We start from the raw sequence: 18,580 nt of genomic DNA on the forward strand, positions 1-18,580 counted from the left end.
GCTAAATTGAGCTGTGAGAGCAATAGCATAGGTGCAAGGCTCATCCTCTCCCTGCCCCATGAATTAATTTACAAGCTGCTGGAAGCTGTCCAACAGGAAATGCAGACTTCCTGGGAAAAGCATCACAACCTAGGAAAGAAGGTACTGCCTTCAAGTGTCGTTTGAAGTGAGATTTGGAAACAGTTCTGGGTTCCCAAGCAGAGGCTGTGCCCCCTCAGGCCATGTCTGTGGCTGGGGAACCAATGTGCAGAAGACCTTGTGGAAGAGGGGAGCCCCACCACCCAAAGGTGGCCCAAGTACACCTCCTTACGTGCTGGTTTGGGGGACTTTTCTGCATTTGAGGTAGAAGCATGAGGTGCTGTCAGTCTGTTCCCGTGCTGTGAGCTCGCTGTAGCACCAGCTCTCCTGTGTCAAACCTTAGAGCGATCTGCAATTGCAACAGAGCTGCTTTGTGTCTGCAGATACACACTTAGAAAGGGTGAAACATCATTTTTTCCATCTGTTTCCTTTGAAGAGAGAACGGGAATGAGACCTGAAATTTGTGGGGGGAAGAATAAGTGGGCTGTGGTTTCTTAATGGATGATAAATCATTTGACAAATGTAGGGAAACCACACCTGGGCGCCTCTGCTGACTACGCAGGAAAAGGATCTTATCTTGCAGGGATGTAGAATGTCTGTTCACAGACCTGTCAGATCCTCAAAATGCAGACACGTCTACTACTGCTGTTACATTGACAGCAGGAATCTGAGGTTCAACAGCTACATGGCAGTCACTGCAGTTAAAAGCAATAATAATAAAAAAAAGAAGTTAGAAGGTATCAGTTTACACTGAGTTCAGGTGTCCAGGTTGTGGCAAGTTGTTTGTTTTAGAGAGGATGCTATGCTGTTCCAAGCAGAGCTATGCAAACATTTTCTACCAAGCCAGAATGTTTTTCCTAGAGCTGGTACCTTGTGTCTACTGAAAAGCTTGGCTTCAGTTCAGAAAAGTATTTTACTAGAGAATTCACATATGCAAAAATGAACCTGCAGGATCTGATCCTATAAATCTAATCAGTCAGAGAAGCATAGAAGTTGCACAACTATGGAGATGAGAGACAGATACTATACGGGAGGTGAAAAGCCAGTCAGAAAAGGCTAGATGGGGAAGAACCAAGGTTCAACTTCATAATCACATCTCTGTTTCTTTTTTTATCCTGTGTGTATAAAATGCACTCAGGGTGCAGCCTTTCCAGAAATGAAAACAGAGCTTTATGTTTTGCCACCACTGATCTGGTCTGACTAGATCATCAGGAGATAAAACTGTTCTGGGCAATTCCACTGAATGTAACTCGTGTAACTAAACTAAAATAGAATGGTTGCATCTGAGTAGGTTTACGTGGTTAGCATTACTTGAGCTATTATTAAGCTTTATGCTTCAGAGCTCTGCTGGGAAACTCTGTCAATCTTCTGAACTGGAAGGCCAGAGATCAGGTTGGAAAGCTCTTCACCCTCCTTTCATTTCTGCAGGGAAAAAGCAGAGAGGAGCTTCAGAGTTCAAGGTAGAGGAATAAAGATTCTCAGGAGGCTCCAGAGCTCTGTGTGGTTTAACCCTGCCCTGCGGAGCTCTGTGCTTGCTTTGCACTGTGCAATGCTGCCCTCTGAAAACCCCTCCGAATGATGCATAACCAGCACAGAGCACGTGCTGGGACTTGCACCCCCTTTCTGTATTGAGATCAGTGTATGTTTTGCAAGGCAATGGTAGCTTTGGGCTTCCAAAAACAATGTTCAGCAGAAGCTGCTCCTGGCAGGAATCTCAAACAGAGAAGGTCTGGAGTATCCCTTGCTGTTTGAGGAACAAGAGGCGTTGGTGCAAGGTAACCACTGGTACATGACGACAGAAATCCAGCAAGAAAGTTAAGCTATGCTGGCTCATAGGAACGTTGATCTTTACTGATGCATCTGCCAAAACCATTAGCTCCGCCTGGCCGTTCTGCTCATGCCTGGCAGGGGTACATGCAAATGATGTAATAACCAGAAGGAAACGCTGTTCAGCTCCTTTTGCTGGGGGCTGGTGGCTAGTGGAAAAGCATTTGTGACGTCCCGCAGCGAGGCACGGAGGGAAAAGGAGGTACTGGACATACAGCTAGGAGTTCACGTGGGGCTCTAGCAGGCTGGTCATATTTCATTTCCGAAGGTCATGCTGAATGCAGGGGATCTTTCCAACGTGGAGCAAGGGTTCAGAGGCTGGTCCGGTGCACAGGCACGTGGTTGACACACCCAGGGGTGGTGGCTTACCAGCCTGGTGGCAGGACCGTGAGTAGGGGTCTGAAGGGCTCTGACATCTTTTCTGGGGTGCATCTGAGGTGGGCGAGGGGAGGAAGTTGGTGATTTTACGGTTTGTGGGTTTTACTTTTTGCTGGAAGGACACCTGCTTGTTATTAGTCAGGCCATACGCTGCGTTTGCCTTCCTCAATTCATCCACCATGAATGAGGAGGAAGTGTGTAAAGTGGTGTGAGGTTGTCTTTAATGTACGCAAGCTGTTACTGGGGAGAAACGAAAGGAAAATTTACAGGGTATCTCTCCTGCGCAAGAACAGATAGTAACACCTCAGGAAAAGGTGAAGGACACGAGGTGTCTTGATAGTGACATATTTCTGTCTGCTTTATTAAGGGCTTCACCTCTGTTTCTTTCTAGTTGGGGTAAGATGTTGAGCGGAAAATAAACAATACAGAGCAGAAACACTAGAAAGTGAAAGTGAAAGCAGGGCTCAAGTTTATGGTTTCGGAAAGCAGAGGGTGTGACAGCAGAGCAGGAGCTCTGGGTCTGAGCAGGGATTAGCGATAGTGTGTGGAGTAAGGGGAGAGGGAATAGGGATGGGGGGAACAGGGGAGAAAAACTGCTGGAAACTTCATCTGACTTTTCTCAGTCACATCCCACTCATAGTATCCTAAAACTCCCCGTTTTCCTGTCATACTGCTGTGCAGAGGGGAGAGAAAGGGCGGCTGCATTAAAAAAAAAAAAAAAAAAAAAAAAAAAAAAAAAAGTTAATGGGAGCATTGGGTCTTATGAATCCCCTGCAATGGGATTTGAAAGAAAAGGAATCAGGAGATTGGGAGTGTTTTTCTAGGAACAGGCCTGGCTGGTGTTACCGTGTATAAAGAGCAACCACAGTCTGAAGACAGCAGTGGAACAAGCTAAGGCTACAAAGGAGACCCGAGTCCTTCCTTCTCTTTGCCCTGGCAGTCTGTGGGGCTGCCAGGCCTTTTTTTTTGTGGACCCTTGCACTGCAACCAACTCCAGAAATTTTCCTTTGTTTTCCCCGGGTTAGCCTGCTGTGAATACCCATGATCCCTGCCAAAGCACGAAGGGTGTCAGGGCCAGTTAAATGAACAACCGTTTCCATTTGCACACCGTGTTCATATTTTTCAGGCAGCTGTGAGCAGCTCTACCACAGACCCTTGTAAACTCCGGTGCAGGTAGGTGGGCAGCTCTGTGTGACCTGTGATAAGGTTGTGTTGTAGGGGCAGTGAAGTGATGCATAGACAAATGTCATCTGGACTGGGGTCCAGAACTGGAGGAGGAGAAAGCATGGCAGTAAGCAAAGTGAAACCCTCTGCATTTGAATTACAGGCAGTCAGCTCTCCTGTCTTTGGAGGTGGCGTACCTCAGGGCAGAGTGCTGGGAGGGAACTTTGCTGGCGAGCAATTTGTTCCTCTTCTGAGGGTTTGCTGAGTACCTGTGGTGGGCTGATCTTGGTAGGCAGCCAGATGCCCACCCTGCTGCTCTCCTGTCCCTCTCTGCAACAGGGAGAAAATAAGATGCCAAAGCTTGTGGGGTAAGATAAAGACAGGAAGATCACCAGATTGCCAGTTACCATCATGAACAAGATGGAATTGACTTGGGGAAAATTAATCTAATTTGTTGATAATTAAAATGGATTCGGAGGAGAAAAACAGACAGAATTTAGAACATCACCTTCCCCCGTCCTTATTCCCAGGCTCACTGTCACTCCTGACTGCTCTGCCTCCTTCTAGGAGGAGCAGGTGGGGCCCAGGCCTGAGGTCCAGCCCTTGGATCTGTTTCTGTCTGTCATGGGGCACCCTCAGCCTTTCCTCACAGAGGCCCTGCAGACCCCTGATGGCACCAGGGCTCCTGTCCTCATGCAGCACCTGTGAGGGGTAGCTTTGTTTTCCTGACCCATGAAGGAGGAGTGGTGCTGTTGGTGCTTTCTGAAGGCACTTGGAATTTGCTAGAAGCCAGGTCTTGGTACTGTTAGCCAGGTGGCACCACTGGTTGTCACTTAACAAGCTGAGATCATTGTGTCAGTTGTTTTCTTCCAAAATATATTTTAGAATTATATATTTTTTTAGAGAAAAACGGTGACCTGGGCCCAAGTCTGTGAACTCAGGGTCATTTTTCTGATGCGTGCCATGCCAAACATACAAATATCAGTTCCTTGGTTTTGCAATTTCCAGCCCAAGAGGTCTTCTTTTCTGAGATGTGATTAGACTTCTGACCTCATTGGAGATACCATATATTTTGACAGCTTTGGAAAAGACACATATTGATTCTGGATCTTTCTTTCTGTGTTAGGGGTGAGGACGCAGCCAGGCATCAACCAGCTCTTCTTTGCGTGTGGTACCTCGGAATGGAGAACATCTGGTATTGGCTTGATGACTTCGAGTGGATCGAGTATGGGACAGAGGTGAGGTCCTCGGTGTCAATGCAAGCTCTTGTTCAACCATCTTTGGAGAATTGTTTAGGGCATGTTGTTCTGCAGCTGGTGTGGTCTACAAGCCCTGCTGGTGTCCTTGCAATGCTGCTCTGATACCCTGGTGGATTTGTCTTACTCATTGTCCCTCAAAGCAGTACTGATACTCAGTGAAAGCTTTCAAAAGACTAGCTTTGAAAAACGATTTCATTTTCCAGAGGCAGCAGAAGTAATTTGACTGAAGCTGACCACACAGACTGAATGCTTCTTTCTTGCTGTTGTTCTAAGCAGCTGTTCCCTGTGGGGTACCCCTACATCCCTGAAGAACAAAATGCTGGAAGTATTAGAGACTAGTTCCACATGGCATCTCGTTGCTGTGGCTTAGGGAAAAAGTGGTATGTCCCTACAGAGTCACCTAAACTGAAGACTAGTTTAACAGTGTAATTTCCTTGTTCTTTCTTTAGCATCCGTATCATTCATCTGCCTCGGTAAATTCTGCAGATCTGGAGCAGGCATTTCTAGCTGACCCTAAAGGCACTCTGTTATTCTCAGCCGGTTCACAGATATATGAGATAGACTTTAAAGGTGAAGTATCTCTTTATTTACCATTCATTACATAGCTGACTCTAAGGTGGCCTCCGTAATGTGGAGTTGTTGCTCTGTCTGGGTTTCTTTGAACATGTCTTTTTTCCTCCAATAAGTTTTCTCCAAGCCGAATTTGAATATTAAGTACATTTCTCTGCAGTTCTGAGATACTCTGCTCAAACTTACAGACTTGTGCATCTGTGGTCAAAAAAGCATCTCTGACAATGCTGTACATTTAGAACAAAAACTGAGAATAAACACCTCATGGCATCTGGCTTATGCATTCAAGTTTACATAACAGAAAAGGAGAAATGAGAAATTAAAAAATAATATTAATATATAAATGTAAGAACTAAAAAGTCAAATGGTGAAGAAGTAAGCTCTGGTAGACATCTTGCAAGATAGTTACGGGGAGAGAAAACAGTGCAGCAAAGGAAAAATTATGGGCTAGTTACACAGGGAGAGAATGGGAAAATAAGAAATGTTTTTCTGTTTCTAATTATTTATAATTTATTTAACCATCTTAAGGTTTCTGCTAGCTTTCCAAACTTTAAATGTTTCCTGGCATGAATAAAAAGAATGGTGTTTAAAGGAGGAAACAATGGATAGTTAGCAATGCCACACTGTGTGTGCTCTGTGATATTGTTGCAGGACCAAAAAGATGTTCCTCAACCCCAGCTAACAACCCCATATTGCCAGAAAAACCAGACTTACGGACTCCATCATATTGAAAATCCTTCCCTGCTGCAGGCCAGACATCAGATGTGGTTTTCTCTGGCCAACAGCCTGGATGTGAATGCATATGGAGGTGCAGTAGTTGATGGTTGCATTTGAGCTTCACAGCCTATACTAGTAGGTTGTTGACCTTGGTGATCTCCAAGGAGAAGCTACCCAAGTGGAAATGGTCTCAAACTAAGAAGTATGGAGTGGGGTGGACATGATAGAAAGAACATCACCTTTCAGCGCTACCTGTTTTATTGTATTTCTTTTCTAAAGGCCCAGTGTGTCCCTGGGCAATAAGTTATCTAATTATTGAGGTTTTGTGTTTTTCTTTCAAGACATGGTCCAAAGAAATTTGGTCTCTGAAACTCGAAGAAAAGTTGTCCGATTACCAAAAGCTCTGTCCCCTCCATTTGGACACAACATGAGGTACTATACACTGATTATTTCATAATGTCTCTGGATGATGCCACCTTTCTACTAAGAATTTCCTCTTACCTCTCTACAATTCAAGTTTAGATTTCTTAAATTCACTTTTAGAAACCTTTTGCTGACTAGTTTAACAGGAAATTTTGCTGTGACAGTATTTGTAAATTATGCAATACTTCTGTGAAGCATGCTTGAGGGATATTTAGTGGCAGTGTCTGGCAGCCTTTACAGACCCATAGAGTAGATTTGTTCCTTCTGTGAGAGTAAGGTCACACAGGGCTGACACAACTGTGCCAGGAATTTTTGTTCCTTGATTTATGCCTTAACAATGCAAAACTGTGCACAGGGTATTACCTCCCAAGAACTGTGGAGCAGATAGATGACATCCCCTGGAAAGCTAAGTATGAAATAAAACAGAAAAAAAAAATATCCCCTAAATGAAGTGACCAGGATGCAATTATTTGGGATAGTCAGTATTTGGCTTTTTTAAAGGAAGTTCAGCATGACAGAATTTGGGCACATTTGCTGTAAAAGTCAGTTGGGCTATTGTTTTATTTAAAAAAAAATAAAAAATTCAGAAACTCACTGTCAGACAGTGCATGAGAAGCCAAGAGTTAAATTTAAGGGTAGGTTCAACCAAAGGTTTAAAGGCAAAACAAACCGAAGTTGCTGAACAGATGCTAACGCTCTGATTGCCTGTGATAAAACATTCATGCCAGGTGGATGGTTGAAGACTTGTGCTGGGAGTTGTTAAGCGCTGACTGCTGCAGTAATGCATGGGGGCACTGCTGTCCACCCATGGTCTCCTGCCAGGCTGTTCCTGGGAACAGGGAGGGACAAGCTGCCCATCTATCTGATTTACAGATGAGTAGCCACGTGGAGAGTGAGGGCTCATGGTCCAGTTTCCTAGAGGTGCAAGCAGCACACATGGAGGTCTATCTGAGAGCAGTTGTACAAACCAACTGGCTATGAGCATACTTCTTGACTGAAGCGCTCCTACCACTGCTTTGGCCTGCCAAGAAATTAATTAGTGCTATTAGAATGTGTATGGACATCTAAACTGGAGAAAGGGGTAACTGTTATGTGGAAGGTAAAACAAAAATGAAAATCCCAGGATGGCTGGAGGGTGCTGAAAAGCCAGCTGGATTCTCCAGAAAGAGGATTTGGTTGGAACTGTTATGGATTGTGACGTGCTCTTTCTCTTTTTCTCTCTTTCTCTTTCTCTCTCTCTTTCTTTTTTCTTTTTTTTTTTTTTTTTTTTAAGCCAGGACATGAATCTATCATTTTCTTCATGCCCTCCAGAATGGGACCAATCAGCAGTGCCTGACATTGGGTACAAGGTATGTATTCTCACCTCTCCAGTGGGTTAAGTGAACTATGTTCTGCACTAATTTTCCTGAGCAGTAAGCTATATAAAACATGACTCTCATCTCCAAAGACCAAGGTGACTGAGGTAGTCTGAGCTTTTAAACATACCTTCTACAATATGCAACTATGAGGTGAAACAAGACTAACGGTGCCACATTCAGAATAGATCTGTGTCTCCTGGGAGGCTCTCTGAGATCCCACATATATACCATGCAGGCTAAGGGCACTGCTGGTGTAGCCTGTCCCGTGTATTCTTTCCACAGCAGTTAATCCTTTGATAAACTGGATAAATTGCATTTTAAAGGGGATTTTTAGTATTTCCTCAGTCTGTTAAAGGCAAAACGTTATTTGCTGTGGTAAAACTAGGGCTTGGCCCTGTAAGAGAGTATCTAGAAGGATCTAGGGTGTCAAATTAAGGTGAAACTGATACCCACTCTTCTCCACACTGAATACTGCCATGCATTTCAGATCTGGGTTAATCTGAAGTAAAATTAATCTATATGCATAAGAAGTGTGTCCACTGAAGGCAGTTTGTGTGGTATTACACTCATTTTCCTGTGCATCAGCACCTCAGTGCCTGTGCTTCCAACATGTGGAGGGGGAGTGGTGGTGGGGAAAGGATGGCTAAGTGGAGAGACAGCAGAAGCTCATGATTTTAATGGCAGGGCTTTTTCTTTAGTGCAAGGAGGTTGATGAGTCCTTTGGAAGGGCTGGGAGCTGTTACTACTAGTAACACCTTATTTTTGATGCTTTTAAAATTTTCAGTTGGTAGAGCTCAGTTCCAGTTCCAGCGAATATGTAAAAATTAAGAGGCTGTTTGAGAAAACAATGAAACATTACAACATCTGTCGGCTACAGAGGGTCCAGAACCCATCACTATGGCAAGTTTTTCAGTGGTTAGTATCTGTTTTACTTCATTATTTTCATGGTAGCAGAGCACTGCAATTTCCTGATCTATTGTCCTTGCAGGCTGTGATAGGAGTTGCCAAATGCAGTAGCCCAACAGAATTGAGACTGCCACACTCCCATGTGCCCTGGTCTAGCTGGTAGTGAGGTTCAGAACTTATTTCTAATAGGCACACATGCACAAATACATGCATATATGCACACAGTGCATCTCTATTTCTTGATAGAGATATATCTGAACACAAAAATTAACACAGACAGCACAGCACTCATGCAACCATAAGTAGTGGCAATAATCTCATCCTGTTCCCTTCTGGCTAATCAGAATGAAAGCTTGTTATTGGAAAATACACGTGCACATAGTTATGTATCTAAGTACAGGTAAATACATGTATATATACAGATACATGTATATAGATACATATATATATATATATATATATACACATACGTAGTATGTGTCTGTTCAGGATCTGGTCTTAGACACTCAGTTTATGCATGTGAGGGCCCTGAGGTCCTCTCATCTCCAGTTGTGTTCTGCACAGATATACAAATGTGCAAATGGATCTCAGTTGACCCCTGTACTTCATGTTGCCTTCTGTAGTTGTCCTGAACCTCCTGGTCCCCCTGGTAGGCAAGCTAGACCCTCTGCTCTATCCAATATTTCGCCCAGACTTATGACTGCTCCCATACCCGTGTCCCAGGTCACTTATCCTCCTCACTGACTGTCCAGCTTGATATTCACTAGTGATCACACATTCACACATGCATATCCTTGCTGCAGTTGCTTGTACGCTGAGGCCCCACTTCAATTGCTGTACACATACCCCCATATGTGCTCCTGCGTATGGTCTGGAGGGTCCATCGCCCAGGATAAGAGTTAGAAATGGAGTTTAATGAAGAGACAGAGAGATAGGCAGACTGCATGGGTCAGGTGCTGGGCCTGGCTACACAAGCCTACTGACCAGTCAGTCACCTGTTTATAAATCACCAGCCCATTTTCCCCTTTTCCATCTGTTTTCCCATGTGTGTTCCTCACTAGGCCACCCTGAACCTTCCCTTTCCTTGCCTCTGTTCCTCCCCTCAAACATCCCTTTATAAATCTTGTACAATCCCCAAATACTTTTCCCCTGCATCCCACAGGGAGTCCCATACCCCCATGGGCAGTACCCACCTCAGCCCATGAGGTGCTCCAGAGTCTCTTCATTGCTTGTGGTGTTGGGTGTCCCCCCTAGCCCCCAGGGCTGAGGCTCCCCTGTGGAGCTCTGAGGACTGAGCCTTCTTTCTTCCTAATCAGGTTATTGGGGTTCCCCTGCCTGTCTCTGCCTCTGTGTTCCTGTGTGGGTGTGGAAACAAGACTTTTTCTGCAAGACCTAACAGGTTGTATGTGTGGGTCTTGCTTACGTTATCCAAAAAGAAACGTGCTTTCCTTCTCTGTGACTGAGTCGTGCCATCTCAAATTTATTCTTTTTATTGCTTAGTCTCTTCTACATGGGAGTTTTAAAAAACGGACTTTTTATGTGGTAAAGCTACAGGAAGAGATTCTACAGTCCTTACTGTGGCTTCACATTGTTTGTTTATAACCATATTTATTCATTCATGATTTATATAACCTGGGAACAATTCCCGCTTGAGATGTTTGTCTCTTTACTCTCTAATGTGATATGAAGTTTTGGGTTGCACAGTCCATGATGATTCAAGAACTTTTTGTTTTGCTGTACAGTAAAGTTACCAGCAGAAGGGCAAGGCGGGCAGGAACCCCACCAAGAGCAGTTTGCATCACTGTTCCTCCACAACCCCAAAGAAGGAGGAGCTGGGTTGTGAAATTGTCCTTGTTTGAATCAGGGCAACACGTTATTCATTTTTGTCATCAGGCAAAAGGAGCAGATGAAGAAGCTCAATAAATCAAAATGTGTGGATGAGCGGCTCCTGTTCCATGGGACAAATCCATCCCTTTTGCCAGCCATCTGTGAGCAGAATTTTGACTGGAGGATTTGTGGCGTTAATGGGACGGCGTATGGAAAAGGTACAAGGGCATGGGCTGGACCTGCATTGAAACTCTCAGGGTGTTTCTAAAGCTCAGGGAAGAGCAGAGAAGACGCCACGCTTCCATTCTGTTATTTGTGAAGTTGCGTAGAGTGAAAGCCATCAGGTCAACCTGTGTGGTCTTACCACGGGCCCAACCCCAGCTGTGGTGGGACTCCAGAGGCAACAGCAGGACCTGCTGGCCTGGGAGGAGTGGGTTCAGGGGCCTCAGCCGCATGGGCTCCAGATGCTGGCCGGGCTGGTGGGTCTGTGTGAGGTGACTGACTGTCCCTGACCATGGCGCTCCTGCCATTAGGGCACTCTCATCTGCGTGCCACTGCATCACTGTAAGCAGTGTCAGCAGCTGTCAGGGGGTCTGAAAACATCCCTCTTGGCAGAATAGCAAAGCTCTTGGTCAGCTGGAACAGAGAGGTTGATGGAGAAATGCAGCTATCATCTGTTGATGCTTTAAAAGAAGCCAACATGAAAACACTTGGTGAGGATGTGTGTAGAGCTACCTGGGGCTGTTGAATTGCTGTCTGCCAAAGGGCAGATAACAAATATTTGTTCTTTGGTTGATGCATTGTCTTACCTGTGTATTTTCCTGGTCCCTAGGAAGCTACTTTGCCAGAGATGCCCGTTATGCTCATGATTACAGTTCCTCTAAGAGTGGTCGCTACAGCATGTTTGTAGCTCAGGTTCTTGTTGGAGAATTTGTTCAGGGACAATCTGAGTACCTTCGTCCTCCACCCAGACCCAGCAGTCCCAACAGGCTTTACGACAGCTGCGTGGATGATCCAGAAGACCCTTCAATTTTTGTCATCTTTGAGAAGTATCAGATTTACCCTGCCTATATTTTGGAGTACCGCATTGAATCTTCATGTGTGATTCTGTAGTGAATGGCACTACACTAATGGCAGTGAATTTTCACTGAAACAATAATCAATAGATATATTTTTTTTCATATTTGTACAAGTTTAGAACTTGCTAATGTCAAAATTTCCTTTGAGAAGCTAGAGAACATTTTGTCATGCAGCAAACCAATGTCAATCCCCTGTGGGATTTTGGGGCATAGTTTTTGTTGGTCTGAAGAAAAGGAAACTGCACAGAGGAGAGGATGGATGCAAAAATGCAGAGAGGAGTTTGGAAGAAAAGGAGTTTTCTGAATGCTTAAAAATTATTTTTGACTGTGGGGGGAGTTCACAGAGCCTTCAGCAATTAGGTGCCAGATTCTTCATTTAGAAGATCAGGCAGGGGTCTGGTGGGTGCTGCTCTACGGGTGCACTGCGATGTGTGACTGCTGAGGTGTAGCTGTTTTTAACTTTGCGTGGGCTGGACTACCAGATCTGAAGCAGAAGCACTCCTTGAGAAGCCCACGTTATTTCAGGGTCACTGCACAACCCTCAGTTCATGTCACTGCTAGAAGGAGCCGTCCCACCTCTGGGTGTGGGTTGCTGCTCTTCTCCCAGTGCTACTGCTGATGACTGTACTAGGGTGGGCAGGATCAGATGTAGAGCATTCACCTTCTTGAAAACTGACTTAGTCAAAAAGCCAACCAAACAACCCAACCCAACAATGACAACAACAACAAAAAAAAAGAAAACAACACAATAAAGCACAGAACCAACAACTGCAAACCCAAAATACCAGCGAGGACAGTTCCCAGCTTTGCTTGTGCCAACCCAATAAAGAGTGGGCAGGCTGCACCGCAGTCTTTGGCAAAAGGTGATACTGAACCTACAGCCCAATCAGGGCTTTGAATGGTAAAATGTTGGGGAATATCTTAGTGAGTTGCTGAGACATGAGATCACTACTGAAAATGAAAAGCAGCTTCATCAGTGAGTACTTCTTCATGGGGATTTAGCTTGATATCATAGATCTGCTAAAATGTCCCGTGAACCTGAACTTATTGCTACCTTGGGAGCACCTGTGCACCTCCCAGGTTCTGCAGCTGTGAACAAAAGCATTCCTGAGCACCCTTTCAGGTGAGAAATGCTTGCAAACAGGCAGCAACACGTGCCATTGTCAGCAGGCACTGAGCATGGATCTGACAGATACATGAGCTTTTCTTTTTCCCCCAAGGGGAAAAAGTGTGAGTTCTCTACCCTGTCAAGAATGGATTAAATAACTTCTGACTCAGACACATGTGACTGACAGCTTCAGAGTCACTGAGGTGGTGGTGGAGAAGGTCCAACGGAGGAATGCTGTGAGTAGCCAGGCTGCTTTCTGTGGAGCTCACTGCTCTCTGTGCCAGCCTGAGAGGTGCTGGGTGGGCAGGTGTTGGAGTGGGCTTGTCCCTGAGCATCCACAGTGTGTGGAGCTCATTCTATTGACGGGTACAGAGGACACCTCCTCTCAGCATGGGATGAAATGATCAGTTGGATCATGACTAATGACTTCTGCACCTTTCCAATACGTTGCCTGCTTTCAGGGTGCTGTTAAAGCGCTTTATCTGTGTCTAATGGGGAGGTTTAGGGAGCGCGGCAGCTGCAGAACACCCAAGGGAGAGGGCCATGCTAAGAGGTCAGCCCCCTGCTCAGGAGTCCCCAGATAGGAAATTTTAGTGTTTAAAAAAATAGAAAAAAAATCCTAACACACGCTCACAAAACACTCCCTCTGCGTGTGAGAGAAAGACGAAGCAGGGTATCGGCAACTTCTCTTGTCATTCCTTTAGCAATTGTCTCGCAGGAACCAGCAGCAATCTCAGAAGAATCAATTATGTTTTGCACTTAAATAAATAATGCATTTCTTCCACATACTGAGACGTACCTAATTTTCTCTTGCAAAGATGTTAGCTCAAGCGATCTTTTCATTGTAATTTATTTCTAATTGATTTCCTGGTGGTGGTGCTCTAAGGTCTTTGTAGTGTAGTCCCTGGTTTTAATGTTGTTGGTTACATAGTCATGCACCTGTTCCAGGCTTTCTATTAAATAACATCTCAGCAAGTTTTCAGGCTTTCTTTTAATTTATTCATGCCAAGTTTGACTTTTCAGCGTTTTTTAAGAATCCTTTTAACAACTTTGACAAAATTTATTACAGGCTGATGAGACCGTACAAACCTAACGCTTGATGGAAGGTGCTGAATGGCATGTTGTTTTTCAAAGCACTTAAACTCCTAAAAATCAAACTGAGCCCCAAAACCTGTAAGAAAACACAGATATTGTTCTTGTTGTAATGTGCTCAATAATTAAATTTATCAAAGCTGTTTCTGGACCGAGGCAATAACAACCCAGAATTAGCATGTGGTTGTGGTAATGATGTGGGACCGAGGGCTTGTGGGGAGGGCAGGGTCCTCAGCTTGGGGCTACAGGATCATCAGGAATCAGGCTTTCACTGCCCAGGGAACAACCTCTTCCAATTGCTCCTATTCTTTTGTTGTCATGCTTCTTTTGGGGAAGCCTGTTTTCTGCTGTATTGAGCCCTAGACACAGTTTTCCAAACCAATTTGAACTATCTTTCCAAGATTACTTTTACATCTAGCCTACAAATACAAGGAATAGGGAAGGCTAACCTGGACCATATCCATCTGTTCTGAATAAGCTTAGATTTTCCTTCCAGATGCTTTGCTGCAGTGTCAAAGGAGCCATTAATCAGTGTGCCAGAGCTCAACCTGAAAATACCTGGCAAGCATCTACATATAATATTCTAACCACTGGAGGAAGCTGTGTCTTTACTCATTCCCAAAGAGCAGCATTATATCACTGTGTGTTCTCTGAATCATTTCTCTTGGGCTGTATCTGCAGCTTCAGTTTCCTTAAATTCTTTTTCAAAATTGATTTCCCTTTGCCATGTCCAAAAAGGATGTTAGAAGTCACATTGGTCTCTGTTTTCTTTAACGCTTTGTGCACTCTTTCAGTCTTGCTTCCTGTAAGTTCCTATCTTCACATAACTAATTTGATTGAAAGTTCTTACATAATCGCTTGAAAACCACTTCCTTTTTTGGGGGGGTCACACTGAGCAACTCAAGTTCCTTCCAATGCTCTTCATATTTCTTTAGTATAGTCTTAGATGTGATTTGTTTCAATGCACAAAACTGTAGGCTACTAACCAAACCTCAACCTTGTGACAGCACTGTCAAAAATGTATTTTTTTCCATCAGGGCTTCCTCCAGTTGCTGCTGTTTCTGTACTGTCTGAGTAACTCCATGGGTGTGTTGTTCTGCTCACCTGTTTTTTTTTTTTTCTGTTTTTTTTTTTTTTTTTTTTTTTTTTTTCCTCCTCCTTCCTTCTCAGATCAATTTTTGGAACTATTTTCCTTTTTTCTTCAACTTCTATTTCTTTTTGTTCCTGTTAACCCATGGTATCTAGGAAGCTTTCTGAGATATACCTAATGAGACACTCACAGGTAAATAAAAAGCTTAATTACATAGCAGCTGTGGAGGCAATTAGCAGGTGTCTTATCTATCTAAATGCTATCACCTGAGATAAAAATCAACGGAATTCTGTAATGACTCTGACTGTGAATACATGAAGATTTTGGAGGTGCTGCACATTGTGGGTAGCAGCTCCTTTCAGTAGGCAGCGTAAGAGATGTGGACTTTGTAGATAGGTGATCTATTCCAACATCTGCTGAGGTTTTGCTGATGAACCCAGGGAGAATCAGCAATACTGACTTCTACAGTTGAAACATTGGTAAGAATCAAATAACGCTATTGCCACCTACCCAGCATCAGGTGTCTGCTCACATACCAGGGGGCTGATACACTCACACAGCAGAAAATGGCACGTCTGGGTTCAAGCACAGGAAAAGATAAAGTTTCAGGATTTGTTCTTTTCCCTGAGGATTCAGAAACCAGACAATTTTCAGGGCTATGAAATAATAACATGTCTAGGAATTCCTCTTGACACTGCTTTGAAACAACCTGCCAGAAGCTGATCCTTTCTTCTCCCATTCCTCCTCCTTTACATTTTTTTTTTTTTTTTTTCCCCTCCAGTCAGTTCTGCACTTTTTGGCTGTTCCTTCAGCTCATTCAGTGGCACTGAGACCCACTGGTATTGGCCAGATGATTCCCTGCAGTGGATTGAGGATGGGAAGCAGGTGAACTCCACAGCAGCCCTGACACCCTGCTCCAAGTCCTAGCCACTAGTGGGGAACAACTGCTTCAAATTTTATTTTGTTTTGTTTTTGGTGAGGACCACCTGTAAGGTGGCAGAAAATCTTTCTCCATATTTCTGCATTGCTGACCAACCCTTGTATTTTCACTGATGCTCTCAGGAGAGCTCCTGAATGCCACCTCTAAGCACAGCTGCATGCCCTAGGAGTGGCTAAGATAATTATTGAGGCTATGAGGCTGTTTTTTTTTTTTTTTTTTTTTCTCTGTACACACACATACAAACACCACATGTGTATATACATTATATGCATATTTGCGTATTTTGGGCACGGTATGTCACAACTCACTAAGAAGCCAAAAAACTTGGATTCAGAAAGTCGCTTCTCTAGGACACAGTGTCACACTATTCTGACTATTAAATACATTTTGGATGTTATGCTGAACATTTACAAAGACCCCATTATGAGTATTCAATGTCAATTGCCTGTAATAGGTACTACCACTTCAGTCATTTCTGTAGCATTCAACCTGTGCTGCAGCCATCTCTCCCAGGAGGAGACGGTGTATCAAGCAGATCAGGATGGCACTCTGAAACTTCAAGTTTGTTCACAGAAATAGGACATAAATTTTAAAGGTAAAATTCTTACTCATTTGTAATTGAATACATGTCTCTCTCCTGAATGTGCCTCGTGGAGCCCTATGACCAACAGAAGTGTCTGTCCCAGCCAGAAGGAAAATATATCTTCAAAAGCATTCACTATAAAATTAATTGTGTGAATTGGGAAAGTACAGGAGATGTTGCTTATGTCTGACAGAGCATGAGATGGGGGAGAAATAATAATAATAAAATCTAATTCTTTTGTTTTAATTTGTGATTTGATTGCTGGAGCTATTGGACGGGAATACAGTTAAAAGATTAGAAAAATAAAGTCATGGTATTCAACAAAAAGAAAAGCAAAAGCATTAGGTTAGTAGTTTGAAACCAAAACCTAGGAGTGGCATTGCAAGAGCTCAAAACTCACTGTGTGATGGGTTCAAAACAGGAGCCATTACAGGTGGCTAAGAGGGCATGTGTGCACTGCTCATGCTGCCAGTGCAAGCAGGAGCAACACTACAGAAAACGACCCCATGTTGTGGAGATAATAAAGTGAAGAAAGCCATTGGTAAGTTGCTGTATGGGTACATCAGTAATTTTTCATATGGATAGTGTTCCTTTCTGTATAGCAGTGGCTGAACAGGGGCATACCAAATGGTGCTAGCCTGGCTCTGGTCTCCAGCAGCAATAGGTGCTGGATCCTTGGAAAAGAGGATGAGCAATAAGTAGTGATGCATCCCTTGCTGCCAGGGATGTGCAGCTCAGGGACTTCCTAATTCACTGATTATAACTAAATAACACCATTGTCTTTAATGGCCCTCAGTGGATTTCTTCTCTTCTCTGGGTTTCTTAAGTCTTTCCTGACATGCTGCAAACCTCTAGCACCTGCATTGTGTTGCAGCAGTGGGATCTGCAGTTGAGCTAAGCATTTCTTGAAAAACTGCTCTGCTTCTGCGTGCCTTTATGTTTTCTTTCAAGATATTTTCCAGAGAAATCTGAAAATGCAGATGACAAGAAAAATCTGCCAGTGGCTGGAGAATGAGTCTAGCAGAGGTGGGAATCAGATGGAGGAAAAGTGCAGGGTGCTAAGTTTAGGGTTGCTGTGTCTCTAGGTGATGAAACCCACACCTAGCTTTTAGAGCCTGCTGGGAAGGGGACAGCAGAGGCTATAGAAGTGAGGCCCTCAGGTCCATCCTTCTTGCTCAGGGTCAGTAATTTGGGGGGATTGGCCCAATTTAGGGTCTGTGAGGTAGGGGCACCACAATGCACTGGTGCTTGTCCATGGTCAGTACAAGAAACTGTTGGTATGGGCTGGACGACTTGAACCAGTGGCAGGAACATGGAGAGGAGGTAAGCACCTCGTGCCAGCCTCTCCTCAGGGGCTGCCGCTTCTTCTGCTCTTTGCAAGCTTATCTCAGGTACTGGGTAGTGCAAGCTCATCTCGGGTATCGTACGGCCTCCCCACAGCTCAAGTGCATTTTGACTTACTCAGCACCTCTTGTGATTTTACTTAAATCCCTCAGGACCCTGTGAGGTCTAAGCCTGAGCACTGTTTATTTTCTTGGCTGAACCAGAACCTTTCAGAGTTGCTTTCATCTAAACAGCATTTTTGCTGTGTGCGCATCTGGGAGGGAAGTGCGTTTTTCTTTGGGAGATGCTAACAAACCACTGACGAAGAGTGCCAGAAAGCGATCCCATGCACTGACAAAGAACAATAGGAAGACACAACCATTTTGGAAGCTGTGGCAGTGTCCTCCAGCCACAGGTGGAAGGGCTGAGGAGGGGGTGGTGGTCCCCATTGGTAGGCCATGCCAACAGGCCTGGTCCATGCGTGTTGTGCTGGGAACAAGTAGGGGGAGAGTCCAGCAAACAGCTTCTGGTGGGTGTTGGGGTTAGGGCTGGGGAAGGCCTCTGCACTGGGGAACTCCAGGTCGTAGGCAATTAACCCTGGTTGGCAAACAAAGTGCAGCTCTGCGGGCTCCTTAACACGCAGCTGTCTTCCAGTGCATATTTTCCTTCCCTTTTCTAATCCCCAACAACTGTGCTGTAACCTCTGCCCAGATGGAGAAGGCATTTCAGGCCAAACAGAAAGTCGCTCTCCGGTTTCAAGCAAGATCTCAGCAGTACAAGAGCAGTACCAGTGGGGTGCGGCGTGATAGGAGAGGCAAGGTTGTCTGTGGTGGAGGCTGCAGGGTTGTCAGGAATGCT

General features: G+C 44.5%; 1 protein-coding gene across 1 annotated transcript; it reads left to right on the plus strand.

The window, feature by feature from the left end:
• Positions 1 to 2,010: 2,010 nt before the first annotated feature.
• LOC137845858 (protein mono-ADP-ribosyltransferase PARP12-like) lies at positions 2,011 to 13,929 on the plus strand. The gene is made up of 9 exons (XM_068663362.1): positions 2,011 to 2,107; positions 3,410 to 3,456; positions 4,574 to 4,685; positions 5,156 to 5,276; positions 6,335 to 6,425; positions 7,690 to 7,765; positions 8,559 to 8,689; positions 10,574 to 10,725; positions 11,340 to 13,929. The coding sequence occupies exons 3-9, from the start codon at positions 4,629 to 4,631 to the stop codon at positions 11,618 to 11,620; spliced, it is 909 nt and encodes a 302-aa protein (XP_068519463.1). The 5' UTR covers positions 2,011 to 2,107; positions 3,410 to 3,456; positions 4,574 to 4,628; the 3' UTR covers positions 11,621 to 13,929.
• Positions 13,930 to 18,580: the final 4,651 nt, after the last annotated feature.

The sequence above is a fragment of the Anas acuta genome, chromosome 1, assembly GCF_963932015.1.
Source record: "Anas acuta chromosome 1, bAnaAcu1.1, whole genome shotgun sequence".
Classification (NCBI taxonomy): domain Eukaryota; kingdom Metazoa; phylum Chordata; class Aves; order Anseriformes; family Anatidae; genus Anas; species Anas acuta.